This window comes from Scardinius erythrophthalmus (assembly GCF_964197995.2).
Source record: "Scardinius erythrophthalmus genome assembly, chromosome: 21".
NCBI lineage: Eukaryota > Metazoa > Chordata > Actinopteri > Cypriniformes > Leuciscidae > Scardinius > Scardinius erythrophthalmus.
Window position 1 is genome coordinate 5,947,950 of NC_138241.1, and position 16,612 is coordinate 5,964,561.

Consider the following 16,612-nt stretch of genomic DNA (forward strand, 5'->3'; position numbering starts at 1 on the left):
AGAGATGTAGCCTCCTGCGGTCCCGTCATCTGTCACCACTAATAAAGCATGTCTACTCACCCGGACGATGTAGTGTAGATCAAAACAACAACACAGGAAGAAATAACATATATATTTCATAACTTCATAACATAACTTTCTTAAGTTCTGCTACAGTATGTAGGCCATCTCTGAAAAGAGTTTTCCCCGCAACTTTCTCTGGCTCTCATAAGTGAACGTGTGCTCTCAGAGGCCAGCCTCTCAAGGACAGAGCACATTAGGCTGATTAAATAAAGACAGAGAGTGATTTATAACAGCTCTGTCCCACTCTATTCATCAGCGGGCTCTTGACTTAATAAAGTATTGATATTTAGATGCACAGGGAGAGAGCGGGCAGTGTTTCAGCGGTGACGGGGGGGGGGGCGCAGGGGACCGGGCAGTAAATACATCTCTCTTACTGTAGCTCATCTCCACACGCCACAGACACATACTGAGGGAGAAGCACTGATCTCTCTGAGACCCTCAGACATGATGTGAGGGACGGGGCTGTCCAAATAAGCATGGCCATTTTCATGTACACTTCATTAGGTAACACTTTATTTACAGTGTCCTTGTTACATATAGTAATAACAGTAAATTATGCACAATTGCATTTGCGTTCAACTAACCCTCAACCAAATCCTAATCCTACCCTAACCCTATATAGTAAGTACATTTCATTACAGTAAGTACTTAAATAAATAATTACACTGTAACAATGACACCAACCCTTTATTTTAAGGTGTCAGTGTTACAGTGAGATTTTACATTTAAGTGCCGAGTAATAATAATCAACTACATGTATTTACTCTAGGGTTTGGGTTAGGATTAGGGTGTGGTTTTGGGTTAGTTGCATGTAATTAAGCACAATTCATAGTAATTACTAAAGCAACTACATGTAACGTGTGTAACGAAGACTAAAGACTCTTACCCCATTTTCTTCAAAGTTTCTCTTTTTTTTTTTTTTTAATAGATCATACAGAAAAACATGTTAAATTGAGGAGATAAACAATACAAAAGAATTAATACGCTGAAAAAAAAATCTTATAAAAAGCTAAAAAGATGCAGTGGAATACTGTGCTGGGAGATCTGGAATGGAGTGATGAGTGAAAATGTGTCTGAACGCAGTTCATAATAAAAGTGAAAGTGACATGCGAAGACCAAGCATGGTAAATCATACTCTGAATTTGACACTGTGGCTAGTGGTTTTCCAAAGAAAAAGCAAAGCATTTTCATTGGCCACAATTTTAACATCGATACCATGGGGGAAAACTGCCATACAGATATTTTTTAGATCATCTCATAATTTGTCAGCAGGTACATTAGGCTGCTGTCACTTTAAGACCTGATGCACACATCCATTATACTGTTACACATGCGTTTTCTTTATCAACTGTTTACGTTCACTTAAAACAAGACCGGCATTGTGACCTTATTTTGTGTGTATTTGACTGTTTAAGCGCAATAAGCAGTGGAAAAAAATCAATTTAGTTCTGAGAGACAGCTTTATGTGCGTGCACTTCGGGTGTAAGCACAAAGCACAAAGGGTTTATGTGGCACTCGCTGTCGGAGAGATGAGAGAAAGAGAAAGCGCAGCTGGTGTTGTGTGTCTATTCTGCAGAAAATTAGTATTGGAAGTGTTTCGGATATTTCAGTATCGATATGTATCGAAAAATCTATATTTTTGACAACACAACATTGCTCTTAGTTTATTATTTCAGATGATTTTTTAAAAAGCTACTATTGAATAATGTATATTATATACAAAACTCATCCCGCCTAAGTGACTAGTATGAGTGACTGTGTTACACACCACTACTGAAATACACACGCATTTAGCGGGTTGGCTGGTGTTAGTGTCAAGCCCTGCTTATTTCGGGAATTAATGCAGGTCGTTTTCTTCTATGATTGGTTTTCTTTTTCGGTTGTCTATTGTCATGTTGGAGCAGATTAGTTTAAACATAGTTTATAGCTAGTAGCTACCTAGAGTTATTTAAACTCTCGAAATGTTTATAGCTGCCTACCTGAACACATGCTTTAATGGCACATCCTTTTGAAGGAAACTCGATCACCCTGGAGAACTGAGGTTTATTACCGCCGAAGCAGAGGAAGAACGCATATTAAAAATGTGCAACCTTGTGCTTGAAATGTACTGGCCAAGCATTAGATAAACATGTGAGACTTTGTACAAGAGATTTTGTTAGATTTGAAGAAAAAAAAATGGGTTGCACTTTATTTTACAGTATGTGCACTTACTGTACGTGTACTTACAGTGTAAGAAAGTACTGGTTAATATAAGGCAACTACATGGGTTAAGGTTAGATTTAGGGGTAGGTCCAGGCTTAGTACCTAGTTATTACCCAGTTATTGTAATTACTATAATAAGTACACAGTATGTATGTGGGGAACATGACTGTAACAAAGTTCTGCTAGAAAATGCTTTCAGCTGCAGCGTGAATAGTTGCAGTAGCAAAGAGTATGCTTATGTTTTTGACCTCTTCGCGTTTCTTTATTCTGACAGGCTGAAGGAGAGGACAGTCTGAAGAAGATGCAACTGATGGAACTGGCCATTCTCAACGGCACCTACAGAGATGCCAATATCAAATCACGTAAGCTTCCCCTTCCTCTGCTAGCAAACAGAGACAGTATTGTGTGAAGCCTTTGTAAGTGCGGCTCTCGGTAATCAGTAATCCAAGTAACCCTGATTCCCTGATAAATCCTCTGACAAGTGTCTCAGTATTGTGATCCAGAATTAGCGCCTACATCCAAAGAGCAGCTAATGAACTGAAAGAATTGAGAACATGCTCCGCTATCTGTGAAAACAATGTTTGCTTAATTTACTGGATGTTGTGACATCCTCCTCCTCGCTTTGCTGCTTGAGTAAATAGTAACGAAGCCTGTAGAACTGCAGGAGTGCGATATTGTTTCGAGTCCGCTGGCATTGTTTACTAATGAATAGCTGAACAGCTTTAGCATTGCTGTCATGCTCTGTGTCCAGCGTTTGCCTGTGCATGGTTCTAACTGTTTTTGTCTTTTTTTGTCCCGACCCCACCCGTCTTCATCCACCCCCACCCTCGCATTTTTCTGCTCACCGCAGCTGCCCTTGCGTTCTCTCTTGCAGCGAGCGCCCAGGCGCCTCGGATCATCACCGGCCCAGCACCTGTCCTGCCGCCCACGACCTTGCGCACGCCTACGCCCGCGGGGCCGACCCTCATGCCCCTCATCCGCCAGATCCAGACCGTCATGCCCAACGGCTCCACCCACCCGGCAGGCGCCACCCTAATGCAGTCCGGTCCAGAGTCAGGCCTGATCTACGCCACACCCTACGATTACCCCTACACACTGGCCCCTGCCACCTCCATTCTGGAGTATCCCATCGACTCCAGCGGGGTGTTAGGTAAGCATAGCCACACTTGCCAATGTCTCACCTCAACCAGACCCTTTCAGCATGGCCCGTGGACTCCAGGGCTTGACATTAACCCCCACCAACCCGCCGAATGCTGGTGGATTTCAGCAGTGGCGTGTAATGCAGTCACTCCTACTAGCCACTTTGGTGGGTTGAATTTTATGTATAATAGGCCTATAAACAGTTTTCAGTTGTAGTCTTTTAAAAAGGCATCTGAAATAATAAACTAAGTGCAATGCAGTGTTGTCAAAAATAGAGATTTTTCTATACAAACCGATATTGAAATATCTGAAATCTTTCTCTCTCTCTCATCTCTCCGACAGTGAGTGACACACAAACCCGCCTCCCCTCACTCACTCGCTTCATTTGCCCAAGATAAATATTGTTGGTGTTACAGGGCTTGAATTTCGGCTTTCCCGCAGATATTGTGCTCACACCCAAAGCGCGCGGACGTAAAGCCTCCTCTCAGTACTAAATTGAGTCGCTGTTTATTGCGCCTAAACAGTCAGGTCTTAAAGTGACAGCAGCCTAATGTACCTGCTGACAAATTATAAAATAATATTAAAAATATCCATATGGCAGATTTTCCCCTAAGTGGCCAATGAAAATGCTGTGAGGCAAGTAACTTTGGAAACCCATTAGCCACAGTAGCCACAAAAAGTAAAGCCCTGATGGACTCTCATGTCTACTATGGCCGTACGATAGGGATGGGCGGTATGATGATATTTAGCATGTGACATTTTGCTATTCCACAGTAAATATATTTGCTTTTCCTTATTTACATGTATCATAGAGAAATATGGGATAAACATGTGAAAATACAAAGCTTAAAACTTATATTGCACAATTTGAAGCTATTTTGGTTGTTTACAGTTGCCGATCAACATCTCAACTTAGAGAAAAACTATGAATAAATACGACTACAAATAGGACACGCGTATAAAGCGAGCGTTTGAAGCGAAATAGACGCACGTTTGAGGCGAAATTCGCTTCTTGTGGGAGGGGCAAGTGCTAGGCGGTTGTCTGTTTGCAAGATGGCTGATGTTGATCGAGCATTCATCGAGAGAGTTACCGCTCGCGTGAATGCACAAAAAGCACCAAATAAAATCACTCGTACATAACGCGCGTATCACGCCAGACGCTCAATTCGCCTCTTTCGCATAAACTGGACGCGCAAATGAGGACGAAATCACATCCATTGCGCCGCGCTAAACGCAACTGTCGCGCCGCAGGACCCCCAGACGCGCGTCAACGCGCCTTTACATTGACTTAACATGCAAATCACTCGCTCCAGATGCTCAATTCGCGTTCGGTGTGAGCGCAGCATAAGAATCGATCTTGAAAAATGCTCAAAACGTTTTCAGATATTTTCTGAAGAACATCCTGAGAAGAAAATGTTCTGATTTTATGGCATTTCTTGCTGAAGACTCGCTGATTAGCTCGATAAAAAACACCCCAAAGACCGTCTTTTGCTGCTGCCTGCAGATCACCATAATAATCATAATAACACCATAAAAATCATAATAAGTGTGCATACTATTGTTAATAAAATATTTAACCTTAAGAGGTTAGCCGGATCATTTCCGTGATGACCAACACAATCTACCAAGAGCAGCACAAACTAGTGTCTGGTTTAAGACATGCTTTTTTGAAGCGGTAAATAATGGTGCAAATACCAGTAAATTGACGAGCGTAAACCTTAGTAAATCAGCTTGCATTATTCTTTTAAATACTCTCCTCACATACATTTTGCATCTGAAAGGGAAACTCCTACAAATGCATAAGCAATAAGGTCAGCCGCAAAATTAACCATTTTCAGATGTAATCCTTGCTGTTGGATTATTATTCCCTTATTCCCACTTAGAAATTTCTTGTAAATTTCATATTTAATTACAAAGAAATGGCAAGTAACACACTGAAGTAAACATGACATTTTAAAGTAGAAAGACTGACATTTTCTCCAGTAATGTGAACTTTGAAAAAAACAAATCAATTTTTAATGAAAATAGGAAGAAAATAGTAAGAAGAAAATGGCATTAAAAAGAATTTTATTCTTATTAATGTTTTGTGAATTCGGCCCCTGATCTTTTGTGTACATGAAATTCCATATAAAAATGAAATAATGTATCAACAAGACGATGTATATTAAGATATAATACATTACCGTGATATAACATGTCTCAAACTGTGATGTAAGATTTGATCACACTGCCCACCCCTTCCCTATGCCTTCTTCTAAAATATCCTCTAACATAAACACACCCAAAACCTGCCCTCCTACACCAACCAAAAGCCTCTGGTTTCCCGCATTAAGGCCACCAGCACCACCAGCCTCTGCTGTCGCAGAAGGACGTAATGCGCAGTAATATACAAACAAAAACAACAATACATCAAGCCTTTTCCACTTAATCCATTTAGCGTCGTAAAAAGTCCTCGCTCATCACAAAAAAAAAATCCTTTTAAGAAATGTTTGCATAAATGATTTGGCTTTTAAGTGCTCTACTGGCTTTATATGAATAATGAGAGCGCTCTCTCTCAAAAGCCCTGTCCTCTCCACTCCACACAAGCTGTATGGCTTCATTAAAGCACTTGAGAAAAGCCGATTATGAATATCATGTTTCCAACAGCATTCTACCAGTTTAACACTGGCTTCTCCCAAAGGCACGGTGTTAAGTTGAGAAGCGACAAATAGCCCGTCCCAATGCCAAGAGCAGCGTGTCCAATTAGAGCAGATGAAGGAGGGTTTAGCTACTGTCCAATAAGCATGTTTATTGAGCCGGTCTCGAGCAGGATGGTTCTCAGCACGATCCTCATAGGACAGTCTCTGCGTTACACTGTCTGGGTGGAGGGAAGGACGGGCCGTTCACATATACAGCGATTTTGCAAGAACTGGGCAGCTGGAAGTCAGACATTTTAATTTGTCGATTTCCAGTAACCAGTGTGGGCGTGTCCACAGTGTGGGCGTGTCCAGGAAAACAGCATCTTTATGCAAATGAGCAGTGATGCAATGCCACAAGAGAGAGACATACATGTTACCCATTTACAACTGAATTATTTCCACATTTTAAAATAGTAAGTCATCCCGATGAAATAACACAAATGGAAGTTTTAGTAATTTAGTGGTGTTTTTTGTCATTTTTATTAGTTTTTATTTTTAAATAACAGTTTACAATAAGGTTTCATTAGTTAACATGAACTAATAATGAACCACTTCTACAGCATTTATTAATATTAGTTAATGTTCATTTCAACATTTACTAATACATTATTAAAATCATAAGTTGTATCTGTTAACATTAGTTCATGCACTATAAACTAACATGAACAAACAATGAACAGCTGGATTTTTATTAACTAATGTCAACAAAGATTAACAAATACATCAATAAATGTATTGCTCATTGTTAGTTCAAGTTAGTTAATACATTAATGGTAACTAATTATTGTAAAGTGTTAAGAATATGTCTATAAAGTTTTATTCAGTTTTAGTTAATGTAGTGTTATATATTTTACTACTTAATTTAAACTAAATAAAATAAAATGTTTTTTATTGCAGTTAATGTTTATTTCATTTCAAGTAATAAAAATATGTTTATGCTTTGATTTTAGTTTTAGATAAATGCATAAAACTTTTATTTCAAATATACGGTAGCTATTTTTGTCAAACATAAAAGTAAATTCATGTCAAATTTACATTTGTTTACAAAACAAATATCAGGCATGTCAGAAACCATCTCAGAAATGATTGGCGTTCTAGGTTTGATTCATTCATTGATAATCGTCCAGCTTTTATAATTCACTGCTGAAATTCACATTTAAGAATATTCTTAGTGTGCAAGTAAACCGATTCCTTGTCAGATTAAAACGGCGACATGTTTTCACGGCCTGCATATTGCTTTTGTGATCAAATTTGCTATGAACAGCCCACCAGAACCATTAAAGCGGTAGTAAGAGTGATATAATGTCTGTATGTGTGAACGCCCCATAAGAGATGGAAGGGTGTTTTTGGAGAGGTTTTCACCCTGTCTTCTTTCTTGTGTGACCTATACAGCGTCCTCAAAGGCCGAAGAGCTGCCCCTCTACCTGGGCTTTCAGACCTGTCACATTCCCATCACAGTCCAGCGCGGAGAGCCAACCGGTCGGCCTCCCTTTTAAAGTGCCCCTCTTTGCCCCGCCCCCTCCGACAAGCCCCGCCCCCACACCGCAGACACGCCCCCCCCCCTGCTCCGCCTCCTGTTATCGGACTGGCTGTACTCCCCGGCCTCTTTCATTCTGTCTGTTTCTTTAAATCATGTTTTTTGTTTTTCTGTGTTTGGTTTTGTACTTTTTTGTTTTGTTTTTATCTGTAATGTGATGTTTTAGTTTGTTTTTTTGTGTGTACAATGATGAGGGAGACAAAGCACTGAGCCCCAAACTGCTGCACAAGCCTTTCTGGATGACCCCCATCCCTCAGTCTGAGCGGGACACATCAGGGTGAGGGGCATCAGGAGGGGCAACATGAGGATGGTGAGGGGACAGTGGGGGTCGAATGGGGGCTGCTTAAATTGTGAGGGGAGAGTATCTGAGAACGGGCATTTGTTGAGGCCAGGCTGTTCACTGAGCAGTTTTAGGACAGTTTGACGCACTATGGTGGGGCATTTTGGCTTAAAATCTAAATTATCTATTATATATTTTATATAATTATATATTTCAATATATAATCACACCACAAGGACATTTCCATTTTTTAAGCTTGTTAATAACGTGTCAGGGTCATAGTTTACCACAAAATTGTTTGGCGTTAAGAAAAATGCAGATTTTTTGCATTGTAACATTTTTTTGTGACTTTGGTGACATTTTTCTAATCACTGTGAGGCCTGTTTCAAACCACATGCTTAAGGAGACCATTTCAGCTGTGTTTATAAAGTATTTACACATCAGTAGTATTAGTTACACTGAAGTATTACAGTTTTAGTTCAATAGTTTATATCTATTGTGATTTAAAATTATGAGGATTATTTAAAAAAAAATCTGTAGCTTAATAAGATTTCATTAGTTAACATTAGTTAATGTATTAACATGAACTAAACATTAACAAAACATTTGTTACAGTATTTATTCATCTTTGTTAATGTTAGTTAAAAATCCAGCTGTTCATTGTTTGTTCATGTTATTTCACAGTGCATTAACTAATGTTAACAAATACAATGTTTGATATAATAATGTATTAGTAAATGTTAAAATAAACATTATTAATAAATGCTGTATACATGCAGTTCATTATTAGTTCATGTTAGTTGATCTTAACTAATGAAACCTTATTGTAAAGTGTTACCAAAAAACACCCAGATGCATTATAGTAATGACAATATAGGAGAACATGTTCTTTGACTTTTGTCACAATGCAAAATATCTTTATGCAAAACATAATGTCAGATTTTTCTTTAGATTTTTGGTTGAAATATGACGCAGATATACAGTGCTGTTCAAAAGGGTTCTTTTAAAGAATTTTGTTATTAAATATTAAATAATATTAATATGATTAAATAATAATATTATTAATAAATACTTTTATTTTGCATGGACACATTAAATTGAATCAAAAGGGACAGTAAATAGTCAAATAAATGTCGTTCTTTTGAACTTTCTATTGAAGAATCCTGGAAAAAATATGCAGTTTCCACACACACACACGCACAAAAAATGTTTTCAACATTGATAATAACAGTAATGATGCTGAAAATTCAGCTTTGATCACAGGAATAAATGACATATTAAAATTGTAATAATATTTCAAAATATTGCTGTTTTTATAGTATTTTTGAGCAAATAAATGCAGCCTTATTGACCGTAAGAGTCTTTTTTCAAAACCTAAAACCCCAGTCCTGTTGAACGGCGGTGTATGACCTGAGATCGCCTGCCATCGTCTCACAAACTGTCCTAGAACGCGCTCCGTCTGACTGTGGTGTGTGTTGCTTCCCGCCACTAATTTCCCGTTCCCTTCCTTCATTCTTTAGGTGTGGCTTTCCCCACGAAAGGCTAAATGCGTTTCCCAGGATCCCCACTGCGCCCCTCGTCCCATCTGAGTGTTAACATTCACACGCTTTCGTTTCACAGCTGCCTTGTCGGTTTTGAGTGATGTTTGTTCTCGAGCATGAATCTGGCCTAGCAGTCAGTCCGACACACTCCTGTTCGTTTACACTGGCTATTCCCAGAGCCCACAGAGACTGTACCTGTAATGCCATACATACTGTATGCCTTCACGCTCACACGTTTCCCCGGGACTGTGCCGCTGACTGCTACGCTTTTGTGTGGACTGGAAGGAGAGGAAAAAAAAAATCGATTGTTCTGCTTTACTAATCACTTAATTCATTGCCGTACATTTCTATTCTCCTGTTTTTTTTTTTGTTGTTTTTTTTTGGTTTTGTACTCCAGCAGATGTGCCTAAATGTTGTTCTCTCTGTGCCTTATCTCAGAGAGGGACTTTATCAGTATTATATTTAAAAACACTGTCGCTCCTGCGCAAGATTACGTGAGTAGTAAAGCTTCCCGGTGAGAGTAATGTCTGTGATCCCGTGTCCAAGCCACGCAAAAACCCACCGATCCACTGGGGATAAATGAACCACGTTTGAATTTTGTACAAACACGTGTTTGGAAATTTTACAAAAGTATTATTTGTGCCTTAACTTGTATAATTTAAATGATTTGCATTTGTCAACACACGTGTGATGGAGACTGATCTGATGTTGATGTGTTTTCTGGTGATGTGATTGCAATCCAAGCAGGTGCGGTGACAGCTAAAGTTCGAAGGCACGAACTGCGCGTCCATCCTTACCAAAGGGTAGTGACCGCAGACAGAGGTTAGTTTAGTTCATGTGCTTCTCTTCATCACAGTAGACACTCACTGCTGGTCCTGATCTGTTGTGAAGCATGTGCAGTTTGAGCATGAGCATTAAAAGACGTGCCGTTTAATAAGGTGTGTTTGTTCTGAACCCTTCAGTTCCTGCGCGCGCACACACACACACACGCTCATGTATATGTGGTCTTTCCTGCGCAGGTGGAGTGGTTGACTTCATTCCATTATTTTGATGACCTTATGATTTCAGCATGATGTTGATGACAAATAATGGATCTTTTCATGTGAACATGGGCTTCATTCACCCAATTACAACTCATTTTTAGTTTTCTCTAGTTATGCAAACAGTAAATCAGCTTTTATATATTTTGACTCTTGAAACATTTGGACACCATTTGAATGGATCTCATCATGAACTTGTCCTTTGTTATAGAGCTAAAGTGGTTGTTTATAAGTGCATGTAATACAACAGAAATCGCAGCGATAGCAATAATGCGTGTTCGCTATCAATAGGTTACAGGCTTTCAGAACAAACAGAAAAATGCCATTATTATGAAAACCTTAAAGCTGAAGTGTGTCATTTTGTCAATGTTAAAATACATGCAGTCACAATTATTAGTTAGCCATTCTCAGATTGATTCCCCTGAAATGTGTAAAGACTGAGAATGCCTTTAAAACATTGATCTTTTTCCATGAGCATCCCGACCAGCCCAACACAGCAACATTGACTTGACCAGTGGCGGAATATATGAAGGAGGAGAAACCTGTCTGAAAACAGACATTATTTGATGTAATTCTGTGTTATGATGTTAGGGGTGCAGAACTCACACACTTCAGCTTTAAAGAAAGGAAAGATGGCCTTTACTAAATCTGTTTCACCTTGTGTGAATCAATACGTGTAATAAATAATTGGAATATGATATGGGCACAGCCTGTTTAATTTGACCATTTTATAATCTATCAGCTAACTGGTTAAGATCTATTTAAGTACTAATGTAATAATCAAATATCTGCTGATAGTGAGATTTGATTGACAGTTATCAATATTTTAATAGTATGCAGTCTTGTGTAATGGATATCATCTGCATCCAGTGTTGCACGATATTTTTAGTGGAAAGGAGTTAAAGCCTGCTCAAAAAGTAGCAAAATGTCGCTAGATGCCAATTGTCTGCAGTTTACATCCGTTTTCTCCCCTAATCCGTGCTCACATACTGGATTTTAATACTATATACAGCCAAATGTCCAATAAAGCTCTTCTCATTTACATATTTTCTGTCAGACAGTGGAAAGAGTGTGATATAGTGAATAGTGATGTTAACCAGCTGTCCAAAAAGTCACTAGATTTGTTGCTAGTTGCTTTTTTGAAGAAAAGAAAAAGTCTGTCAATTTCTAATCGACAAAGTCTGTCTGTATCACTAACTGACCCGAGTGGATTTTGTGATGTAAATTAGTTATAAAATTATTAGAAAAAATGTTGAATTATTAAATTCTTTACAAAAAAAAAATATATATATATATAGTGGAAATAAACGTGTACTGTATAGTTCCAAAGTGAAAATGCTCTATTTTTATTTAATAAAATATACATAATATATATGAGAATATAACATTAGTGAGCAGCGAGAAAGAAGAGAAGAGCATCTCAAGCCTTATAACGTTTATCATAAATCTTAATATTGATCATAAATCTTTATTTCCAGGCTTAAAATGGTTTTGAATTTTATTTCAATTTGGACCCCACCGCATGTTTAAAATATAATTAACGATTACGATTTGACAATAATCTCCTCAGCATTATGAAACAATTACAAAGTCAAGTCTATCTCAGTATTTCCACAAACTGTAAACTCTGAAATGTCCCTGTTCACATGCATCTATTACATATAAATTCAGTCGGCGCAGGTTAGACAGTGTGTGTGTGTGTGTGTGGTCACAGTGATTTTGCCTAGTAAGACATGTTCCTGGGTCAACGTGTTTGACATTCCTGTCCGAATATTTAGTCCTAATCCTAACCCTGCCCATAACTTATCCCTAAAATCAGAGGGAGATGTAGAATCACCTAACCCTGGTTAAGAGCCTAAACCTGACATAAACTGTAAACTCGTCCCTCAAATCTGATTGGCTGATTGGAATGTTGTTCGAAGACGTCGATCCAGAAACATGTTGCACTCGGTGAAATCACACGGTCAACGATACAGATGTTTTATTTGCTTAAGCTGTCAAACGACCACAGTTATCAAGCAGATCAGAGACTGAGGTCGCTTCCTCTCTTTTAATGTTTTGTTTTTCACATCCTTTTTTGTGCTATACGTGTTTTTATATAATGGAACTACTGCTTTGAAGAAAATCTACTTTTGAGAACCCATTTGCACAGAACTTCCAGATTTCCAATCTGTGCATTTGTACTGGACCACACGAATCACTTTTTTTTATTTCAGCTGTTTACTTATTTTTATTGTTATTATTATTTCCATCTGTCGATATTTGCCTCATTTGATAAAGTGTTTCTATGTGGCACAAGCCTTTTATTTTGCACTGAATACATCAGAAACATTCATCTCTTTTTGAAAAAGTGAAAGCTACATCACACCTCAGAGCACGAAACTGAAGTGAATCTGTCGAGTCTTGCGGTCGACCGCCGCGAGTGGACGTTAGCGCCGGCGCCACTCTGCGGACGTGCGAGAGTAGAAATGCATTTGAGAAAAGAAAAAAAACTCCACTTGATACATTTTTTTATGTTTTACTGTAAGCTTCTTTTTATTTTTATTTTTGTTGTTGAAAAGAAAATAGTATTTACTTGTGGCTTTTAAAATATCTATAAAAAATATATATCTAAAAAAAATATATAAAGCAGGAATGTATATGAATTGTCAAATTTTACTTGTATTTTGGAAGAGATAGTAATGGTATTATAGAGGGCTATTTGTAGGAACGAAAAATATGCATCATAGCAGCTTTATAGCACCATGTTAGAAAATTTCCTATATTTTTGGATATATGTTAGGGCTTTATATATGAATGATAAGACTTTTTCAATGTTTATATGCAAAAGCATTTTATATTATGTGTCCTGTGATAGTCTGAGGGTAAAGGTTAAAAGTCCCACAGCTTGAATTTCCATGGCTATTATGCTAGAAAATACCTTGTAGTGTTGCTTTGTATCATTAAGGCCAAGATTTTTATGTTGTTGTACATAGAACAAAAAGGAATTTGAAAAGGCAATAAAAAGTTTTATTGAATTAAAAACAAAAAAGGCACCAGCGGTTGTTTTGGACCTAAATTATTTCCTCGATTCTTAACAAGAAAGCATTGATCTTCCATCTCCATCATAACTGCCGTCTTAATGCTCGAGTGTTTAATAGCAGTCATGTGACCTTCACCGACCTTCTTCAGATGTCCTCTCATTTCATCAGCAGCTTCTTCTCTCATGAGCCCTCACACTAGACTCGTACGCGTGCCACGCTCAGAAGATCTGTCTTTCACCATGGAGCGAAGTTCAGGTTTGAAGTCATATAGCGAAAAGATAGAGGAGCTAATGTTGGATTGATCTCTTGGCTCAAACAAATAATTTGAATGCATTATTATTTATTAACAATTCATTGGTTTAAGATTATGCACTCCAGATCCAAAGCCAACACTTGAACTTGAATCTCTCCTGGACAGATCAAAAATGAAATTTAAAGGGTTTAATGACATCATATCCTGTCACGCTTAAGCCTAGTGTGACCGCTCATTCACTTGACTGCTACTAACCATTAGACACATTTATCACTGTTGTATTCTTTTGTAGTTTCTGAGTGTTTTCTCTCTTGATTTCTTCCTTCTTAACACGTGACCTGTCAGGATATATGCTTTACCTCATGATTTTATTATATAACAAAGATGAAGACCAACAGATCTTCCACGGCTCTTACATTCAGTCAACCCACAGCAAAAGTTTCGTGCAATTAATGATCAAATCAGTTAAAGATGAAGTCATTTCTTCGCAACTAGCTCCACAAAATGTTTGTTGTCAAACGGGTTTATTGAATATTCCCCGTTTTCAATTGGACGAACCAACAGAAAGTCCCGCCTTCAAACACCAAGTCAAATTTATTTGTATAGCACTTTTCACAAAATACGTTTCAGAAAATCCTAGTGGCCTAGTGGGAAGTTGCTTAGACTTAGTCTAGTGGTTATGTTCATGCAACTGGCCCCTGATGTTAATGTTTATTACATGTTAGTATATTAGCAGATTATAATATACTTTACATTTTGTACCAATACAAGCAATCGCACAGTTTAGATATGCTATATAGTATGGATTGCTTTACGTGACTGTGCTGGATGTATACAGATAAAGTTGGATTTAATACATATTCAACTTCATATAGAGAGCTTTGTGATAATACAGTTTTGGGGAAACCTATAATTGGCGTACTTCGTACAAATTCATATTATATAAACATATTAAGCTGGGATAAATATATATTTTAATATAGAATTACACCTTGAATGTTTTCATATAAAACTACACTTAAATATAGCATAGCTAAACGCGTTTAATGTCTAGCACTGAGATATAAAGCCCGGGACACACCAAGCTGACGTCAAAGAACTAGCGGCAAAGAAAGCTGACTGTGTTGTCGCATCTCGTCTCTGGCAAACGTTGCGCTTGAACACACCAAAATGACTAAAGGCGACTTTCAACTAGTGTGTTCTGTGCTGCCTAAGTAAATATCTGTCCATATCAGCATCAGATATCAATATTTTCATCATTCAAAAAGTGAAACCGAAACTAGAGCTGCAGATACAAACCATAAACAAAGCAGCGCTTGCTCACCATTTTAAATATCAATCACGCTGATCACTTGTTTTTATTCCAGTCGTCTCATGTTATTATGAAAATATTCGAATGCTCAGGTAAGATGGCGTAAAATTATAACAGCCTTCTGTCTGTGCCGTCTTGACTCGCTTTCATTACTTTCGCGAAAAGTACTGACTCGTCCACTAAACTGAACAGCCAATCAGAGTTCTCTGTCTCACCGACAGCGATTCAACGTGCTGAATAGATCCGACAAGACCGAAAAAAATAAGCTGACCGTCGCTCAAAAACGTTCCGGCTTGGTGCGTCCCGGCCTTTAAAGCTGTGCTGTGGGGAGACTCGACTGAATCAAGAGCCTATTCTTGTGATCGGTTTATAAATGCTTTTCATATTGTCATCCTGCTTTCACTAGCTGAAACTAATCTCCTCTATCTTTTGTTTCCTTCCTCCTTTCCTTGTTTCCCTCCCCCTTTTCTGTTCGTTTGTCTCTCTAACCCACTCAGCCACCACTGGCAACTAACCCCTGACCTTCTGACCTCTTCACCCAATGATGACCTGCCCATTACCTGCCTGCAGATCACATCTCTGCCCTAAAATGAATGAATGAAAGACAAAAAAAAAAAAAAAAAAGAGTATCTAAGAGCTGTCCCAGGCAGTGGATATACAGCTTGCACTCGTTGGACACGGAGACGCTCCTGCCGCAGTAGATCTGCACTCTTTGTAAGCAATAAGCAATAATGATTTGCCCCGCTCCCTCTAAATCAAAGCCAGACCTTCAGCGATCCCAGTCCGCTGTCAAAACCCGACAGCTCCACGACGGCACTGAGGAAACGGACCGCTCCAGTGATCCTGCAGTTACGGTAATGAGTCTGAATGTAACGCATGACGGTGTGAACGGTGCATGCACCTCTGTATCGCATCATCGCAACCCGGTACACCGTTTGAGAAGCGATTTCAGTGAGACGGCTGAAATCACGGAGGAAGAAGAAGAAGAAGAAGACTATCTCCCTTCCGGAACAATCCGACACTTTCAGTGAACAAGCCTCTCTGAGGATGTATAAGCCATGCTTGCCTATCTGCTGTACAAATGTATGAAATTTGTAGATAAATGTTCAAAGAGTGACAAAAAGAAAACATGTACAGAAACAACACTTTTATGATCCTCCAGAGAACGTATATTTTTACTACTCGATATTTTATACTGTCGAATATTGTGAAGAGAACAAAAAACAGAACAATACTGAACCCTTTATGAAGTGAAAACAATCCAGTTTTCTGTAATTGGATGTAGACGTGGATGACCAAAACAACCCTCTCGTTGTACCGATGGGGCTGGTAGGGAAATATCATTCAAGTGCCTTATCATAGTTCTCATGATTCATGTTCAATATGAATGTCATCATCAGTGGTGAATGATCAGACCAGGGCTGTATTTCCCAGAAAGCATTGTGTCTACGCCAGACTCGAGCGGCGCAAAGCGATGCGATGAAAGCCAGTCGAACCCATTATAATCAGTGATGCTGTCTACACTGGATGTGACGCGACATGA

The 16,612-nt window shown here is 38.6% G+C and overlaps 1 protein-coding gene across 7 annotated transcripts in view; it reads left to right on the plus strand.

Moving 5' to 3' along the window:
• The window catches only part of qkib (QKI, KH domain containing, RNA binding b), a 111,602-nt gene extending 95,933 nt beyond the window's left edge, over nt 1-15,669 (plus strand). The window contains exons 5-8 of one of the 7 annotated variants that reach the window (XM_081350324.1): nt 2,540-2,627; nt 3,116-3,415; nt 10,186-10,263; nt 15,567-15,669. In XM_081350324.1, coding sequence (XP_081206450.1) covers nt 2,540-2,627; nt 3,116-3,415; nt 10,186-10,263; nt 15,567-15,583 — 483 coding nt within the window. In that variant the 3' untranslated portion in view covers nt 15,584-15,669. Of the gene's footprint in view, nt 1-2,539; nt 2,628-3,115; nt 5,869-7,475; nt 7,716-10,185; nt 11,749-15,566 lie in introns of those variants that run through there. The other 6 variants (XM_081350326.1, XM_081350327.1, XM_081350323.1 and 3 more) reach the window with 6 other exon arrangements.
• The last annotated feature ends 943 nt before the right edge of the window (nt 15,670-16,612 follow it).